We start from the raw sequence: 15,259 nt of genomic DNA, 5'->3' as shown, positions 1-15,259 counted from the left end.
TTATAGACTGGGCTTTAAAATTTGTGCCAAATTTATATAGTTTTCAAAATATGTCTGTGGCTGTTTTCTGTTGTTTTTCTATTGGGATTTCTTTTCACATGGCTTCAGGCTTGACAGTCATAATATGTTGGATTAAAGTTAGTATTAGCTTATATTTGAACTGTAGAATGAAAAATTGGAATAGTATATCCAACTTCTGGAGAATCAGTGATTCTACTTAATAATAAAAAATATGATTTAAAATGAAATTATTTCATCAGAAAATATATTTTACTAGACCCCTTAGAAGAATGTTTAAAATGGAGGAAAATTGTGGAATACAGTAATCTGCTTCCTGAGATCAGAATGCCTCTTTCCCCTTTTGACATTTAGGAAAGAGTGAAAAAGAATTCATTTCTGTAGGGCCTTTTAAAATGAAAGGTGCCCAATAACTGCTAAGAGTATAGGAAAATAAGGATTTGTTTTCTGATGTATGCATGCTTGAGTAATAGCATACAAATTATAAGAGATATCATTTACACATATCATATATGGATATTATTCCATGATTATTATTCAAAATAGTTATGAAAAAAATATTTTCAAGTCATTTAAGGATATAGAAAATATTATGGATATAAAAATTAATACAGTTGTAAACGCCAGAAATTAAGTTTAAGAACCTGCTGTAAGAAGCATGCCTGCAACTCTATAGAGATGCCACATTGATTTTTTTCTTTCCAGGCTACCCAAAAACTGCTTTATGTGCGACTTAGGGAAATGACATATCTGTGAAAATAGTTTGAATTTATCTTTTAAATTTAAAATAGAACCAACCAAATATAAATATCCAGTAAGGTGTTTAATTATCCTTAATCACATAAATACGTGTGACTTCAGTTCATCATAACAAAAGCAAATTTGGGGATAATTGCTCTGCTTTTTGAGCCTGGAAATAAGGATTTCAATTCCAATATTTTCAATGTGAAGTTTATTAAATATACTTTTGACTGGGACTTCAGTAGCATTTCAGATATGTGTTAAAGGCAGTAATTTCTATTTAAGTGCTTCCATATCTCACAATAAATTACTTTTAGTGAATGATCAGAAAAAGGTTCATAAGACCTATGATACATAAAAAAGTAAATAATTTAATTTTCTGTGAAGCAGTACTTTTCAAAACAGGACAATCACATAAAGTATTTTGGCTTAGACTTTCCGAGTACATTTTGTCAGATGGTACAATAAGTGGACAACTAAAACAGATGATACATACTCAGCCCATATTACTTTTATGCACCTTTGGTATTTCAATATACCTACAGGCTTTTAAATATGCTGTAATATTATTTATATTGTCCATTTTAAAAACAGATTAATCAACTATCAGATCACTTAAGAGCAAAAGTGCTTCTATTCTTTTTTTAAAAAAACGTTGGTATTTTTTGAGATGTCAGACTAGATGTACAAATAACAGCCTATTCTTTCGGATAAATAAATGCCTAGAACAGATACGAGATTTTCACAATGTAAGCAAGGTTGAAGCAGCCCTTCCTCTTAACCGGAAGAGCCTGTTAGTTAAGCTTGCTTCTATTAGTCTTTTTTTCGCCCCGTCGCTCCCCACCGATCGAGAAAAGCACCTTAGCAAAAACCACGATCGAGAGGAATAACGTCACCCAACTCTCCCTGTCGCTGCCTGCCCAGATGACACCATTCAGGCCCTCCTTGCGATTCGGAGGGAGAAAAACAGGGCCTTTCCAGGATTTTAAGGCCGCTCGCCGGCACCGGAGAACCGAAAGCCCCCCTCAACCCGGCTCACCTCTTTCTGAAGAAACGATCCCGCCCCACTGTGGGGCGTGGTTGACCAAGTGCAGACCAGGCTCGGCTACGCCATGGCGACCACCTGAGCCGCAAACCTGACCGGGCTACTCCTTCCCCTTGGCTTCCGCCGCCGCCTGCCTCTCTTGTTGTCACTGCGAGAGAAACAGGAGACGGGCTCAGGGCCGGAAGTTGTGCCGGAGGAAGCTCCGCCCACTGCTTGTGCCGCCAACGGTAGTTTCGGTGTCAGGAGAACTTGATTGTCTGTTCCAGGTGGTCGGCTTTGGAGTGAGGCGGCCGGGCCGGTACTCGGGGCTGTTATGGACGCGTTCCATTCTCCCCAGGCGAGCGTTGCTCAGGAGTGCTTCAGCTGAAAGTTTCAGACGAAGACGCTGGTTTTAGGCTCTCATCAAGGCTGACCTCACCCGTTGCAATATAGGGCGTAGTTTTAGCTTACTGTGCGGTGGCTTAGTTAGTACAATGCATCCTCGATTTAGAACAGTTTAGTGACAGTTCAAGGTTACAATGGCAGTGAAAAAAATGGAGTTATGATCATTTTCACACTTATGACAATTGCAGCATCATGTTCACATGATCGAAATTCAGATGTTTGGCAACTGGTTCATATTTAGTGACCCTTGCAGTGTCCCAAGGTCATGATCACCTTTTGCAACCTTGTGACAAGAAAAATCCATGGGGAAGCCAGATTCATTTAACAACTGGGTTACTAACTTAACAACTGCAGTGATTCACTTAACTGTTGCAAGAAAGTTCATAAAATGGGGTGAAACTCACTTAACTCTCTCGCTTAGCAACATAAATTTTGGCTCAATTGTAAGTTGAGGACCACCTGTACTTTATTTAATACACAGCGGTGTATGAACTGGATATCCAAAGGAATGGGAAGAGCAAATTATATATGCTTAATTACCTCATCACACAAATTATGTTTACATACTGTATACATCATGATGAAATCACATAAACATACTTTACAGTTATCATTACTTGTATTGGCCACTGCCACAGAAATCGCTGATACAAGCTCATTTATATAGTCTCAGATTCTGAAGATCAGCAGGTACTACATAGTACTGAGGTACTATGTTATATGAGAGTTATGAAAAGGTTCAGGTTTTATGGATCATGGATGTAAAATCCAAGATGCATAAATATCTTTGCATTTTAAAAACTTGATGGTTGCTTCTCAATAGTCTGTTTTAGTATTTCTGAGAAGATTGCTTATTTTAGCATGTACTGTAACAAAGATTCCCCCTTTGTCCTAGTGGTGACATTGACAAGGGTACCATAGACCCAAAGGTGTTGTCATGCCCCTGGTAGAGTCTGACTCTGAGGAAGAGGAGGAATAGCCAACAGGGAGTGGGAGTGTGGCTCCAGAAGTGGTGGAGAAGGCTGGGAAAGGGCAGAGGCCGGCTGAGCAGTCAGAGGAGGATCCAGGCCCATCCCCTATCTATCCTAGGGCACGCAGGGAGGAGAAGATCAGGGAAAAGCGAGGTCTACTCAGGAGATTACCATGATCCTCCTCATGGCTTGCAGGTGGGAGCTATGTATATACGTTTGCAACTGCGCAGTTAGAATTGCTGAAGTCAATTAGTGTTCACCTTGAAAGAGGCTTATTTTTGCTGGTGTTCTTCCCATGGACTTTTCTCAGTTATTTTCCTGGAGTTTATAGTTATCTCAGCTTGCTTCAGAACTCTCATCAATGCAGTTTGTTTTGGTTTTCTGTTTGCCTCATTATTTACTTTTCTGACTTTAAACTTGTGCCTAATAAAACAGTGAAGTTAAGTTGAAGGCTTTACCGGACTTTAATATGTTTTGAGTTTTGGGTTATTTTGAGAGACTACGGGTGCTTTTTCAACCATAGCTGAATTACTGAATGCTGTCAAGTGCTCTAATCAGTAAGCAGATTCTGAAGAAGGTAATGCTCTAGATAAATTGGTTCCTGTTTCTCATGTGCCTGCCTGAATTGGAAGGGATCACATGATCCATTTCATTTTACATCTAATTAATTCCCTATCATCTGTAGAAGCTTGATCCAAAAGGTAACTTTGGAGAAAAGTCATTGAATACAGCCTCTTCAAAAGACAGCACATTACCATCTTTTGAGGCTAGTGAGATTTTACCCTTCCTAAGAGAAAAATTTGTCCTGAGTCCAGCTACATGCATCTACAACCATTGAAAGGAGTCAGATTATACATATTTATTCCTATTATAAGTTATGTATGAAAAACAAAATGTATGAAAAACAAAATACTTGGTAGAGTACATCATTGAATATTGTGGGAACAAATGTCCAATATGAAATGCATCAGGCACTGAAAATTTTGTCAGTCCCTATCACAACTGTTTTTCTATATTCAGATTTGAACTCACTTTGTAAAGGATTTGGAGAAATTACCACAAATTTATAGAACAGCAATGAAGACTACAAATTAAATTCTATAAGGAGACATTCGTGGAGCTAGGTATTTATACCCTGTATGTTATAGTACTTTTCTATTAAACTCCATAGAAGAGCGTATGGATTTAAGTTACAAAAAGACAGATTTCAACTGAATGTTAGGAAAACCTTCCTCAGAAGTAAAATCATAGCGGGGTCTGAAAAGTTGATAGTTACCTTGGATGTTTTATAATCCAACCTGTACCCAGGACAGGAGTCCTCTTATTATCTCACACACAAAGATTGGCTGTCCAATCTTTGCCTTTTGTTAATATGAAGGCTAGACAGTGTGAGAATTGAAAATGAATCCTTATATTAAGCATGGCTCTAAGTTCAAAAACTAAAATGGCCCCTTACAATTTTGATTCCTTGGAATATTTCTCTATTAAGAGATCTGACATAGCAGTATGTTACTTTTGTCTTCAGCTTAGTAGCTGCTGCCCTTCTCTTCCACCAGATCTAATAAAAAGGACTTCTGGATAAAATTGCCCATTTATTAAATTGATCAAGATTAAATATTTTTAAAAAGATGAACTAGCTTTCTTACATTTGAATTATAATTATCTTTCTAAAATCTAAATGTTTCATATGTACTGTACATTTAAAAATTTGTAAGTCATCTCTGCCACAAAATATTCTGATATATTAACTTACTTCCTTTAAGGAATTATTTGTAGTTATTTTCATTAGAATTCCTATATTTACCATAAATTCAGTGATCAGTAATAACCAATATATACACTTAACACATATATACGTAAGTATACATTATACTTATGTACACAAATAAGTACACACACATATATAATCAGTTCATCAATATTGGTTATTCTAGGAAACAGCACCAGCTTAAGACATCTTGCCATTACAATGGACAATCTATACAACACTTTTATGGAAATAATCTATTTAAATATCAAATTTTTCTTCACATATGCTATGCCCGTTTTCTTCATAGTCTTCTCTTGTTACTACCATATCTTCGAAATCGTCATTTTCAGAAATCAACTTTCCACCTTCCCAGGAATAAGTAATAGAACTGAAAATAAATAAAAACAGCCTTTTAAAAATCAAGCTATATAAAATTATGAATTAATATTAATTTACATTAGCCATACTAAGAAACATTACTTGAGTAATGCATGTACAATGAATGTACTGAAGACCAAATCAGTTATGATTAATTTAGCTGTATTTCACAGTGGAAATGAACTGAGTGATTCCAAGTTATAACTACCCATATGAGCAGATAAAACCAGAAAATCAGAGCAAGCATATGATATTGTGTACCTTGATAGAATATTTAATAAATGGATGGAGAAGTTTTAAGTTTTATATTTGCTTAAAAATGTCATGAACAATATAAGGTTTGTTGTGAGGGATGAATCTTTGTTGAAAGAAACAAAAATGGATGTATGTGTGCTTTTTCTGATTTCCTATACGTATAGAAGTGAGAGCTGGGTATAACAGGAAAATCATAAACTTTCAATGGCATGGGAATGGTTTATTTTAAAATAAACCAGTCTCAGATAAATGAAACTGGATTGCTACATTAAGTATGTTCTAAATTCAATAACTTGAATGGTCCCTTCCAATTTTGATTCTATTTCTCTATTAAAACATTTGACACTACAGTTTAATACCTTTGCCTTCAAAGAGAAAGTATCAGGTATAAATGAATACAAAGTGAGTCATCAATATGAAAGAAGTAGGTTGCGGGTTTTTGATTTATATACGAAACATTACTGAAAACATAATCACAATACAAAAAATAGGAACCTCTTGCCACAGGATGTAAGAACAGTCTTCTCTCTTTTAGTTTTTAGTAAAAGCTTTAAAATCTGGCTATGCCAACTGACATGGGGTCCTGAGGAGAAGCTGTTGGTGGAGTGGTTGGTGCATTAATAGAGAAGGCACCCCTACCTCTTCTCTCCAAAGCCTTGCTTTTTTAGCTTGTTTTAGTTTTTGTAATGTTGTTATTTTATTTACAATTGTCAGATGTTTGTGTGTTTATCTTGGCAGCTGCTCAGCGTTGCCTTTAACTGTGAGACACACAGCAAATAAATTTGATAGACAGACAGACAGATTAAAAAATAAGAAGACTACTAAATAAATAAGTTGAGCAAAAAGGGAAGACTGGGAAAACCACGGGTAGACAAAACAGATGAGAGACTGAAAAAGAGGTGAGAAATTTTAGGAAGAAAAGGCAATATGTAAAATACTATATGGATAGTGTGGAAGCAAGAATGATTTGTAAGGACAGGAAGGTATATAGAAACATAAGGAATAATTTTAGTCTTTCTTTCCTTTTTTATTATACTGCATTCTGTGTTAATGTTTTACTGCCTACTTCTACTTCTTTTTTATAGGTGGCATAACACCGTTTATACCGAAAGGAATAAAATGGTGAGTACACATGTATATAGCCAACAATGCCAGAAAGAACCAGGATATTCATTCCTAAATTAATATTAGAAATTTTAATATAAAAATTGAAAAAATCTATTTTAAAATTAAGAAACTCTATTTGTAAATTGAAGACTACTTACTTCTCTGGTAGAACAACTGAAACTTCATAATCTGTTGGAGTGAGGCATCGAACCTCAGAATAAACACGATCTCTAAAGCCAGGGAATAGAGAATTCCCACCAGTTAAAACAATATTCTTGAAGAAATGAGGCTGCATTTCTGTGGACAAATCAGATTAAGATAATTTAATAATCTGAATTAATTTGCTTGGTTTTATGGTAAAAAAGAGCAATTGCTACTTTAAATTTGCCTGAGAGGTAGAAATAATTCAGATGTCTTTTTAAAAAAATTTAAAATAAAAAAAAAGGGATTATTGCTGACATTATGGAATTTTCTGTAAGTGTAGCAGGAACAAATATGGTTCTCCTGTTAAAATTTGATACCAGGAAAATCAGAGCAAGCGTTCTTGAATACCAGAAGCTATGTTTATAGAATAAATACATATTGGTTTCTACATTTATCTACTGCAAATTTTATAGATGTAGCATCCTTAATATAAAGTAGGGGCTGGGTGTGGCTGCAGCCAAGTGTGTGAGGATGAGTTGGCAACCATTGTTGAGTGTGATGCTGCAAATAGGAAAGTGTGTGTGAGAGTATGTTGGTGGTGGCTGGGAGGAGTGTGTTCAGGGACCACAGTAAGGCTCCTCAGGAGAAAAATCCACTGGAATGTGAATGACCTGCAACTTTCCCTACAAGCTTCCCCTTTGATTTGAGTGTGGGAACCTGACAGGAAAGGTCACAATTGGCAATCACATGTTGTGGGATGCTACAACTATTGTAGTGTGAGCTGGTTACCAAGCATCCAGTTCATGATTACATGATCATGAGGTTCCTGGGACAGTCAGAATAGAATAGAATTACTTTATTGGCCAAGTGTGATTGGACACACAAGGAATTTGTCTTGGTGTAAATACTCTCAGTATACATAAAATATATATTCGTCAGGAGTCTGGAATCATAAGGTACGGCACTTAATGATAGTCATAAGGTACAATAAGCAATCAATCATACTAGGTAACAGTCAATATAAATCATAAGTATATAAGCGGCAAAGTTACACTCATAGTCACAAGTGGGAGGAGATGGGTGGTAAGGAGTGATGACAAGATTAACAGTAATAGTAGTGCAGACTTTGTAATAGTTGAACAGGGTTGAGGGAATTATTTGTTTAGCAGAGTGATGGCTTTTGGGAAAAAAACTGTCCTTGTGTCTAGTTGTTCTGATGTGCAATGCTCTATAGCGTCATTTTGAGGGAAGGAGTTGAAACAGTTTATGTCCGGAATGTGAGGGGGTCTGTAAATATTTTCACAGCCCTCTTTTTGACTCGTGCAGTATACAGGTTGGTAGTAATTGTTTTTTCTGCAGTCCTAATTACTCTCTGAAGTCTGTGTCTGTCCTGTTGGGTTGCAGAACCAAACTAGACAGTTATAGTGGTGCAGATGACAGACTCAATCATTCCTCTGTAGAACTGGATCAGAATCCTGAGGACCAGTTCAAAGTATTACTTTTTGGTGCCATTGTAACTTCAAATGGCCACTGAATGAGTGATCATTGATTGAAAACTACATATAATTATTGCAAATATCAATATTAAAATAGCTATAGACAATGAAGCTGTTGCCTTTAAAACTGTAAGCTACTTAAGCAAAATAAAATGTAGGCGTACTGCACAGATGCATCCTTGAGAATGCAACCCCATTTTAATAAATGTACCTTCTGGCAAATTCTGAATTGAATAAACAATGGCTTCAGGAATTCCCATTTCTTGAATGCCAATATCTGAAGGATGGAAGAGTATTTCTGGAACTGCAAATCGCTCATTTGTAAGACGAAGTATTTGTTCACCAGTTTTGTATTTTCCACTTAACACCATTTCTTCTCTTGGCTACATTAAACAATTATAAACACATAGTGGTAAAGTCTATATTTCATTAAGTGTCATTCGACAACTGTATTTAATATGCAAACACAACATACAACAAATTGACAAATGTTTGTCATTTACTTGCACACACGGAACCTTTAAACACAGTTATAATGATTTTATTACCTTACAAAATCCTTTTTTTATTGTGCTGAAGTCTGGTAAGACATAGTCCAACATCACTGTATTTTCTTCTTTCAACCTGGAACAGAATTCATTGAGAATGCATTAAGTAATTTCTTAAAGTTTCTCAAAACGATTTTAATTTTCTATTAAAATATAAAAATTCCACAATTTTTTATATTTTAATATAATGTATAGTAACTTGAATACTCTTGAAGAATGAAATGGGCTTTTAAAATTATTATTAGATAAATAATGGAGGTAGAAAAAATGTGTAGCACATCTTTGGTTTTGAACATCATTATTTCTTCTATTTATAATATTTTAGGTCGCCTTTATGGGCAAAATGTCTATTTAAAGTGGACTAGAAAATGACATCTCTCTCCTCCCATGGATTAGATCACAAACTGAAATCCTAATCCAAAGTCTTCTCAAAGATCTTTGTCTCTCCTTCAAGATATATATATGATGTGGCACAGAAGATAAAATACTCCATACATGCTCAAAGAGTATCTTTTTAATTACCAAAATATCAGCCTAGCCAGGTAGCATGCTTTTTTTAGGATGAAGCCCTAAATTTCTGAACTTTAATAAAATAAGAAATGCTTAACCAATATATTTAAAAAGACCATACTTGGCAATCTCCATATCCTTGAAAAAGTCTTGTGAAACATAACATACATCTTCTTTCACTTGATTAATCACATGAGTTTCATCCATAACATGGAGCTGCCTAGAAAAATTACATTTTTAAAAAGTTATTTATTCTGTTTCTTTGCCAGTTTATTATAAGTGCTGAAAGAAATTTACTTAACTTTGTATTTTGTAGTCCACTGCAAGATTATAGAAAAAAAAACATTAAATGTTCTACAGATTTAGGTATGCTACTAAAATTAATGGTAAATTGAGGAATTAAAATTATAATCATTACAGTAAGTTTTGGATAAGGATTTGTTGGGCAAACCTACTAAACTTCATAGCTCCTTGAATCTGAAGAACATGGCATTTCCTTTCCAAGATTGATAAATGAATTCATAGGTAGATAATCAGAGAGCTTGAAACAGTTTTAGAAGTCATCTATTCCAATCACCTGCTCAGCGCTGTATCTCCTTTCTTATAATTTTAGCTATTTTGGTTTTGCTCTTAGGAACAACAGAAAATAACTCCCACATTTTCTTCTATGTAAGATCTTCATATATTTGAAGACTGCCATCTTTTGGGTAGACTAAACATAACCAGATAGTTTAACATCTTTTTCTAGGGTTTTCATACTCCCTGAATTTACTTTGTCAGCGTCCATTTTTGATCTGTAGTGACCACATTTGAGTTCAATTTTGTAAATGGGATCTGATTTGTGCAGAATAGAACAATTACTCCCATGAGCTGGACTTTTCTCTAGTTTAATGTACATGTGACCCTTGTTAGCAAACACAATTGAGACCAGCAACTTGGTTGTTAAGTGGTTACTAAGTGAAACCATTACTGTGCTAATGATCTTACTTCAGTTTTCCTTTGCTTTATAGACCTGTGAAGGTCATAGTGTGAGGATTGGTCATAAAGTTTTTTTTATCACTGTTGTAACCAGAATGATTGCTGCATGACACAGTTACTAAATGAGGACTACCTATACTTTAAGATAGCATTTGCCTTTTTAATAGCTGCACTGCATTCCTGGTTTATGTTTAACTAGTGGTTAATAACAACAACAGAACAGAATCTTTGTCACATGTATTATGGCAAAGACAGGTCTCCTCCAACCTATATTTGTGCTATGCATTTTTTCCTACCAAAGTGCAGAATTTTACACTTCTCCCTGTTAATATCAATTATTAATTTTAGTCCACTTCTCAAGATTTTCTAGATCTTTGGATATTGCCATTCAGTCAATTTCAGTCCATCTAACGCCAGAATCACCTAGCCCATATTTTACCATTTTATTAAAGAGAATATCTGGAGACATTCTGTCAAAGGTTTGTTGAGGTCCAGATACGTACAGTATGAAATGCAGGATCCCTGTGATTTATTTAAGTAGCAATTCTCCCAAAGAAGATAAGCTTAATCTATCATTGTTTGAATGGGGTTCAATGAGATACTTTTGTAAAGTCAACAAAAAACGCTTTACCTGTAAGAGATTATTTCCTTTAAATGATTGGTTAAGAGTTTTCCTCCAACGTTAATTCTGGAAATTAAAAACAAAGCTTGAAATTTTCATATATTTTTAAAACAAAATTTCCTTTTTTTATGAATGCTTAAATGTTTTACCTTATTATTGCTTCTTTTTTCTTTTTACTTCTGCAGTAAGGCACAATGTGTGTAAAAGAATATCCACTGTCCACAATAATACAACACAATTCTGATGGGTTATCTCGGAAGTATCTATGGGCACTAAGAGCTCCAGCTGAAATATAATACCATATTATAGCAATTTTTAAATGTGCTGAATCAATATCAGGATGAAGAGCATCATATATTTTCTGGATAGTGGAGAATATCACTCACCATTTACCCGGAGAACTGCTTGGAATTGGTATTCTTCAAATAATATTTCATTCATGGATTCTTGAATTGAGCTAAAGTTGAAATAAGGTTCTGTGATGATTATATTAGTATCAACAAAATCTACCTGTAAAGGAAAACATTTCAAGAACTGGAAGTAGTTTTAAAATAAAACTTCAGACATAACTTCCTGATATTAATTCAAAATTCATTAAGGCTATATTTTATTATTAAACTGTTCTGAGTAAGTTTTAGATTGTATCTAGGACTCTCCCAAAATTGCTGAATAAAATGGATAAACAACCCATTTTAACTATATTTTCCACATTAATATAATTTATCGACTGGCACTCCATTTTCAATATCAAGAATACTCACAATGACCCACAATGTATATGTTTGGACACAGCACATTTGAAATTTTAAAACAGTGAATGGTATCCACAGATTATCCAAATCAAAACTTGTTTTCAATCGTTACTGTTGTAGCAAATGTTTTAAGTACTATGATCTAAATGTGTTCTGCAGCAGTCTTACTTCTATATTCAAAGTATAGAAAAATGCAAGTTACCTGATACATTTCTTTTCCAAAAAGATAATCCCATACTTGTCTCTGAACATCCCAATTAACCAAGTATCCCTATTTTTTTAAAAAAGAAAAAATAATGACACTTGCATAATTCCAATTTTTCAATCAATATTTGTTGGATATACTATATTAGTAAAAGAAATCAAAATGAAAATTCATTAAATTTTGGCAAAAATGTAACTGCTTTTCCTCTATTCAGTTGAATGAACATCCATGTAGGATGAAGTTATAATTATTCAAAAAATTAAGTGGAAAACAAATAAAAAAATAACATATATTGAGGCATGTTTATAGTTACCTTCTGAAAAGGGAGAATATAAAAAAGTCCAGATGGATCTTTAATTTCATCCAGTTGGTTAGCTGTAAATGTTTTCAAACGAGCAGTCTTTGATCTGAACTGACAATTGGGAATGACACTGTGGGAAGGGGAAAAAAATCTAATTGATTCCTAAATATGTATTTAAACAAGCTGTCATCTGTAAGTGAACAAAGCAAATAACAAAATACTGTCAATATCAAAACACTTCATGCTCTATTGTTAAATATTTTATTAGAGGAAACAGCAAACCAATGTCTGCAACCAAAACAATAAAGTTTCATACAGTTAAATCAAATTCTCAGTGTCATATTTTCAAGATTTCTCAAATCAATTATGCATATTTTCTGCAAAAAAGCCCCATTATTTTACTCCCAGAAAACCCTTAAAAACACAAATGAAACTTAAGGGAGATTCATGATTTTAAATATTATTAACACTTATTTTGAGCACTACACCCAGACAATTTATCCATAATCTAGATAGTTGGATTAGTTCCTGGGCATCAGAAGATTCCAAATAAACGAAGTATGCTATGAGATTTGTTTGCAAAAATCCTTGATCCATCTGTGAATAGAAAACAGATTCTTCCAAATTCCCCTTAGTGGAAAACATTTTATAATGAACAGTTCAATAAATGACGTTTTCATAGTTTAAAAAATCTGGGCGTTTGTTAAAGAACGTAGTTTGGGAATGTTTCTCTTCCATTCGTGATAACAATACATCCCCATCCTTCCTTATATGAAACATGTAAGAAACTCCATAGATTAGTCGTTAATTGTCTAAAACAATGTCTCTAAACACAGGCTTCCATTTTCTCCATAACTGTTTCGAGCGAAAAAACCAACCTCACCTGACATGAGCATGACTGTACCCGATCTTGGCATTATAAGCGCCGTTATCCAACACGAGCGTCGCCATTTTTCTTTCATGTCTAGATCCCTCGACTCCGCCCCATTGCCTAGGAAAAAAAATCCTAAAACCTCCGCGTCAGGCGAGGAAATTTCTCTTCCCTGATTGTAGGCTACTATTACAATATGTTCCCACGAATGAGGAAAGACCCATATAGATAGGAAAATCTCCAAAAAGCTGAGATGCATCCATATAAAAATTATTCTAATTTATAGCTTTCCGGGTTCATTTTTTTTTTAGTTCCGGGGTGGAGTTGAAACTACTAGTCCGTTTAAACAAGACGCGGCATATATCAAGCGGTTTTTCATTATTTGTAATGTATGACTTACTAGGGGTAATAATTTTATTTAAAAAACAATGTTCTTCACCAAACTAAACCTTTACTCAAAACACATTGAATTGGCATTGAATATTACAGGTGCAAAGGTTTGCTATACTTTTATTGAAAAAGATCTCTAATCCCCTCTAAAAAAAAAAGGTTAAACTGTAGGAATATGCTTCAACCTAAAATAGCTTAATATCTTTAAATCTTATATAGAATGAAATTATGGTACATTCTGAATTTGGAGTCTAGAGTTTATATTTCAATGTGATATATATTGTACACATTATTTATGGTATCTTTTTAATATACTGTTTACAATATACAGCTTTGTCCCCTTACTAATTTCAGTTGTGTTAAGCAGCTATGTTTACAGTTCAGCTAAAATATCTTTGAGCCAAACACTGGGTATGAAAAGTCTTATAGTACCTTAAGTGAATGGTAAGAGAGCCAGTTTGGTGTAACTAGGAGACCATGTATTCTAGTTCCATCTTAGGTAACTAGCTGGATGACTTTGGGCCAGATATTATTTATATGTTTCTTTCATGTGTGACTCTAGATGGCTCACAATATACTATTGCTTATCCTTTCCACCCTTCCTAACTATACTCCACTACTGTATCTCATAAACATGTACTTGTAAAATAATAAATAAAAACTTATTCTTTCCTGAAATTATAGCAACACTTTTGTAAAAAGTGTATGTACTTTTTAGTTTAACAGGGTTAACTTAATTCAATTCTACTTTTGTGTTTATTTTTACCTATATATATGATACAGTCCTGAATTTGTTAAATGTGGATTTAAATTCGAGTTTCAACATTTCCAGTGCAAATTTTACTTATCAAGTCAAATTCATGGCTGAATCAGTAATAGCAATAGCACTTAGACTTATATGTTGCTTTACAGCCCTCTCTATGCAGTTTACAGAATCAGCATATTTCCACCAACAATCTGGGTCCTCGTTTTACCTACCTCGGAAGAGTGGAAGATTGGGTCAACCTTGAGCCTGGTGGGATTTGAACTGCCAAATTGCAGGCAGCTGACAGTCAGCAGAAGTAGTCTGCAGTACTGCACTCTAACCATTGCTCACTGAGGCTCAATCATTTCATAAACTATATATGTTCTTAAAAGTCAACGAAGGCATCAGAAATATATTTTCCACATCTCCCTTTAAGTCTCTTACTATGAATGCAAATTATTATTTGTATTTATGTAATAGAAGTGTTCTGTGTTTGAAGAAAGATTAGTTTTTTCAAAAAAAATCTAGGCTTAGGATGCCTTAAAGAACAGCTTTGTATTTTGGGACATTTTTAAAAAGGTAGCTAGGTTTAATGGTAAAACTTATATAGCCCTTGACTTACGACCACAATTGAGGCTAAGTGAGAAACTTGTTAAGAGTTTTGCCCCCATATGATGACCTTTCTTGCCAGTTAAATGAATCACAGCACTTAATAAGTTAGTAACCTGGTTGTTAAATGAATCTGGTTTCCGATTGACTTTGCATGCCAAAAGGGTGCAAAAGATAATCACATGACCTTGGGACACAGCAATTGTCATAAGTATGAACCAGTTACTAAGCATCTGAATTTTGATCACTATCACTATAAAATTTGTAACTGTCACTTTTTTCAGTGCCGTTATACTTTGAATGGTCACTACACGAAGTGTAAATCTAAGACTATCTGTATTGAACGATCCCCGTAGCGATAATTGTACATTGTCTAAGAATCCTTTCCGATATTTTGCAGACTAAGAGTACTTATTTAGAGAAACACCTCCGATTTTAA

At 34.4% G+C, this 15,259-nt stretch overlaps 2 protein-coding genes across 4 annotated transcripts in view; both read right to left on the bottom strand.

The window, feature by feature from the left end:
* SCYL2 (SCY1 like pseudokinase 2) overlaps positions 1-1,974 on the bottom strand; it is a 44,507-nt gene extending 42,533 nt beyond the window's left edge. The window contains exon 1 of the mRNA XM_026697984.2: positions 1,799-1,974. The gene's annotated coding sequence lies outside the window, so the exon portion shown is untranslated. The remainder of the gene's footprint in view (positions 1-1,798) is intronic.
* A 2,764-nt stretch (positions 1,975-4,738) lies between these two features.
* On the bottom strand, positions 4,739-13,171 carry ACTR6 (actin related protein 6). 3 transcript variants are annotated; one of them, XM_026698005.2, is made up of 11 exons: positions 13,089-13,171; positions 12,218-12,335; positions 11,902-11,970; positions 11,334-11,457; positions 11,097-11,232; positions 10,957-11,013; positions 9,469-9,567; positions 8,838-8,913; positions 8,501-8,672; positions 6,808-6,946; positions 4,739-5,297 (listed from the first exon to the last, which is right to left on the bottom strand). In XM_026698005.2, the coding sequence occupies exons 1-11, from the start codon at positions 13,154-13,156 to the stop codon at positions 5,168-5,170; spliced, it is 1,188 nt and encodes a 395-aa protein (XP_026553790.2). In that variant the 5' UTR covers positions 13,157-13,171; the 3' UTR covers positions 4,739-5,167. The 3 variants fall into 3 exon arrangements, with proteins under 3 accessions (XP_026553790.2, XP_026553808.1, XP_087790778.1); XM_026698023.2 differs by having other exon boundaries at positions 11,334-11,404; XM_087934652.1 differs by lacking the exon at positions 9,469-9,567.
* Positions 13,172-15,259: the final 2,088 nt, after the last annotated feature.

Source organism: Pseudonaja textilis, chromosome 5 (genome assembly GCF_049901715.1).
Source record: "Pseudonaja textilis isolate UNSWEBS1 chromosome 5, rPseTex1.2, whole genome shotgun sequence".
NCBI classification, from domain to species: domain Eukaryota; kingdom Metazoa; phylum Chordata; class Lepidosauria; order Squamata; family Elapidae; genus Pseudonaja; species Pseudonaja textilis.
Note: the sequence above shows the minus strand (reverse complement) of the source record. Positions and strands in the feature narration are given on the sequence as shown.

Excerpts from the sequence above, each read along its gene's own strand:
- ACTR6 (XM_026698005.2), bottom strand. The coding sequence starts at position 13,156 with ATGGCGACGCTCGTGTTGGATAACGGCGCTTATAATGCCAAGATCGGG. Across the intron at positions 12,336-13,088 it reads TACAGTCATGCTCATGTCAG|TGTCATTCCCAATTGTCAGT; the intron begins GTGAGGTTGGTT and ends CCCTTCCCACAG. Across the intron at positions 5,298-6,807 it reads TCAGTTGTTCTACCAGAGAA|TTCTATTACTTATTCCTGGG; the intron begins GTAAGTAGTCTT and ends ATTTATTTTCAG.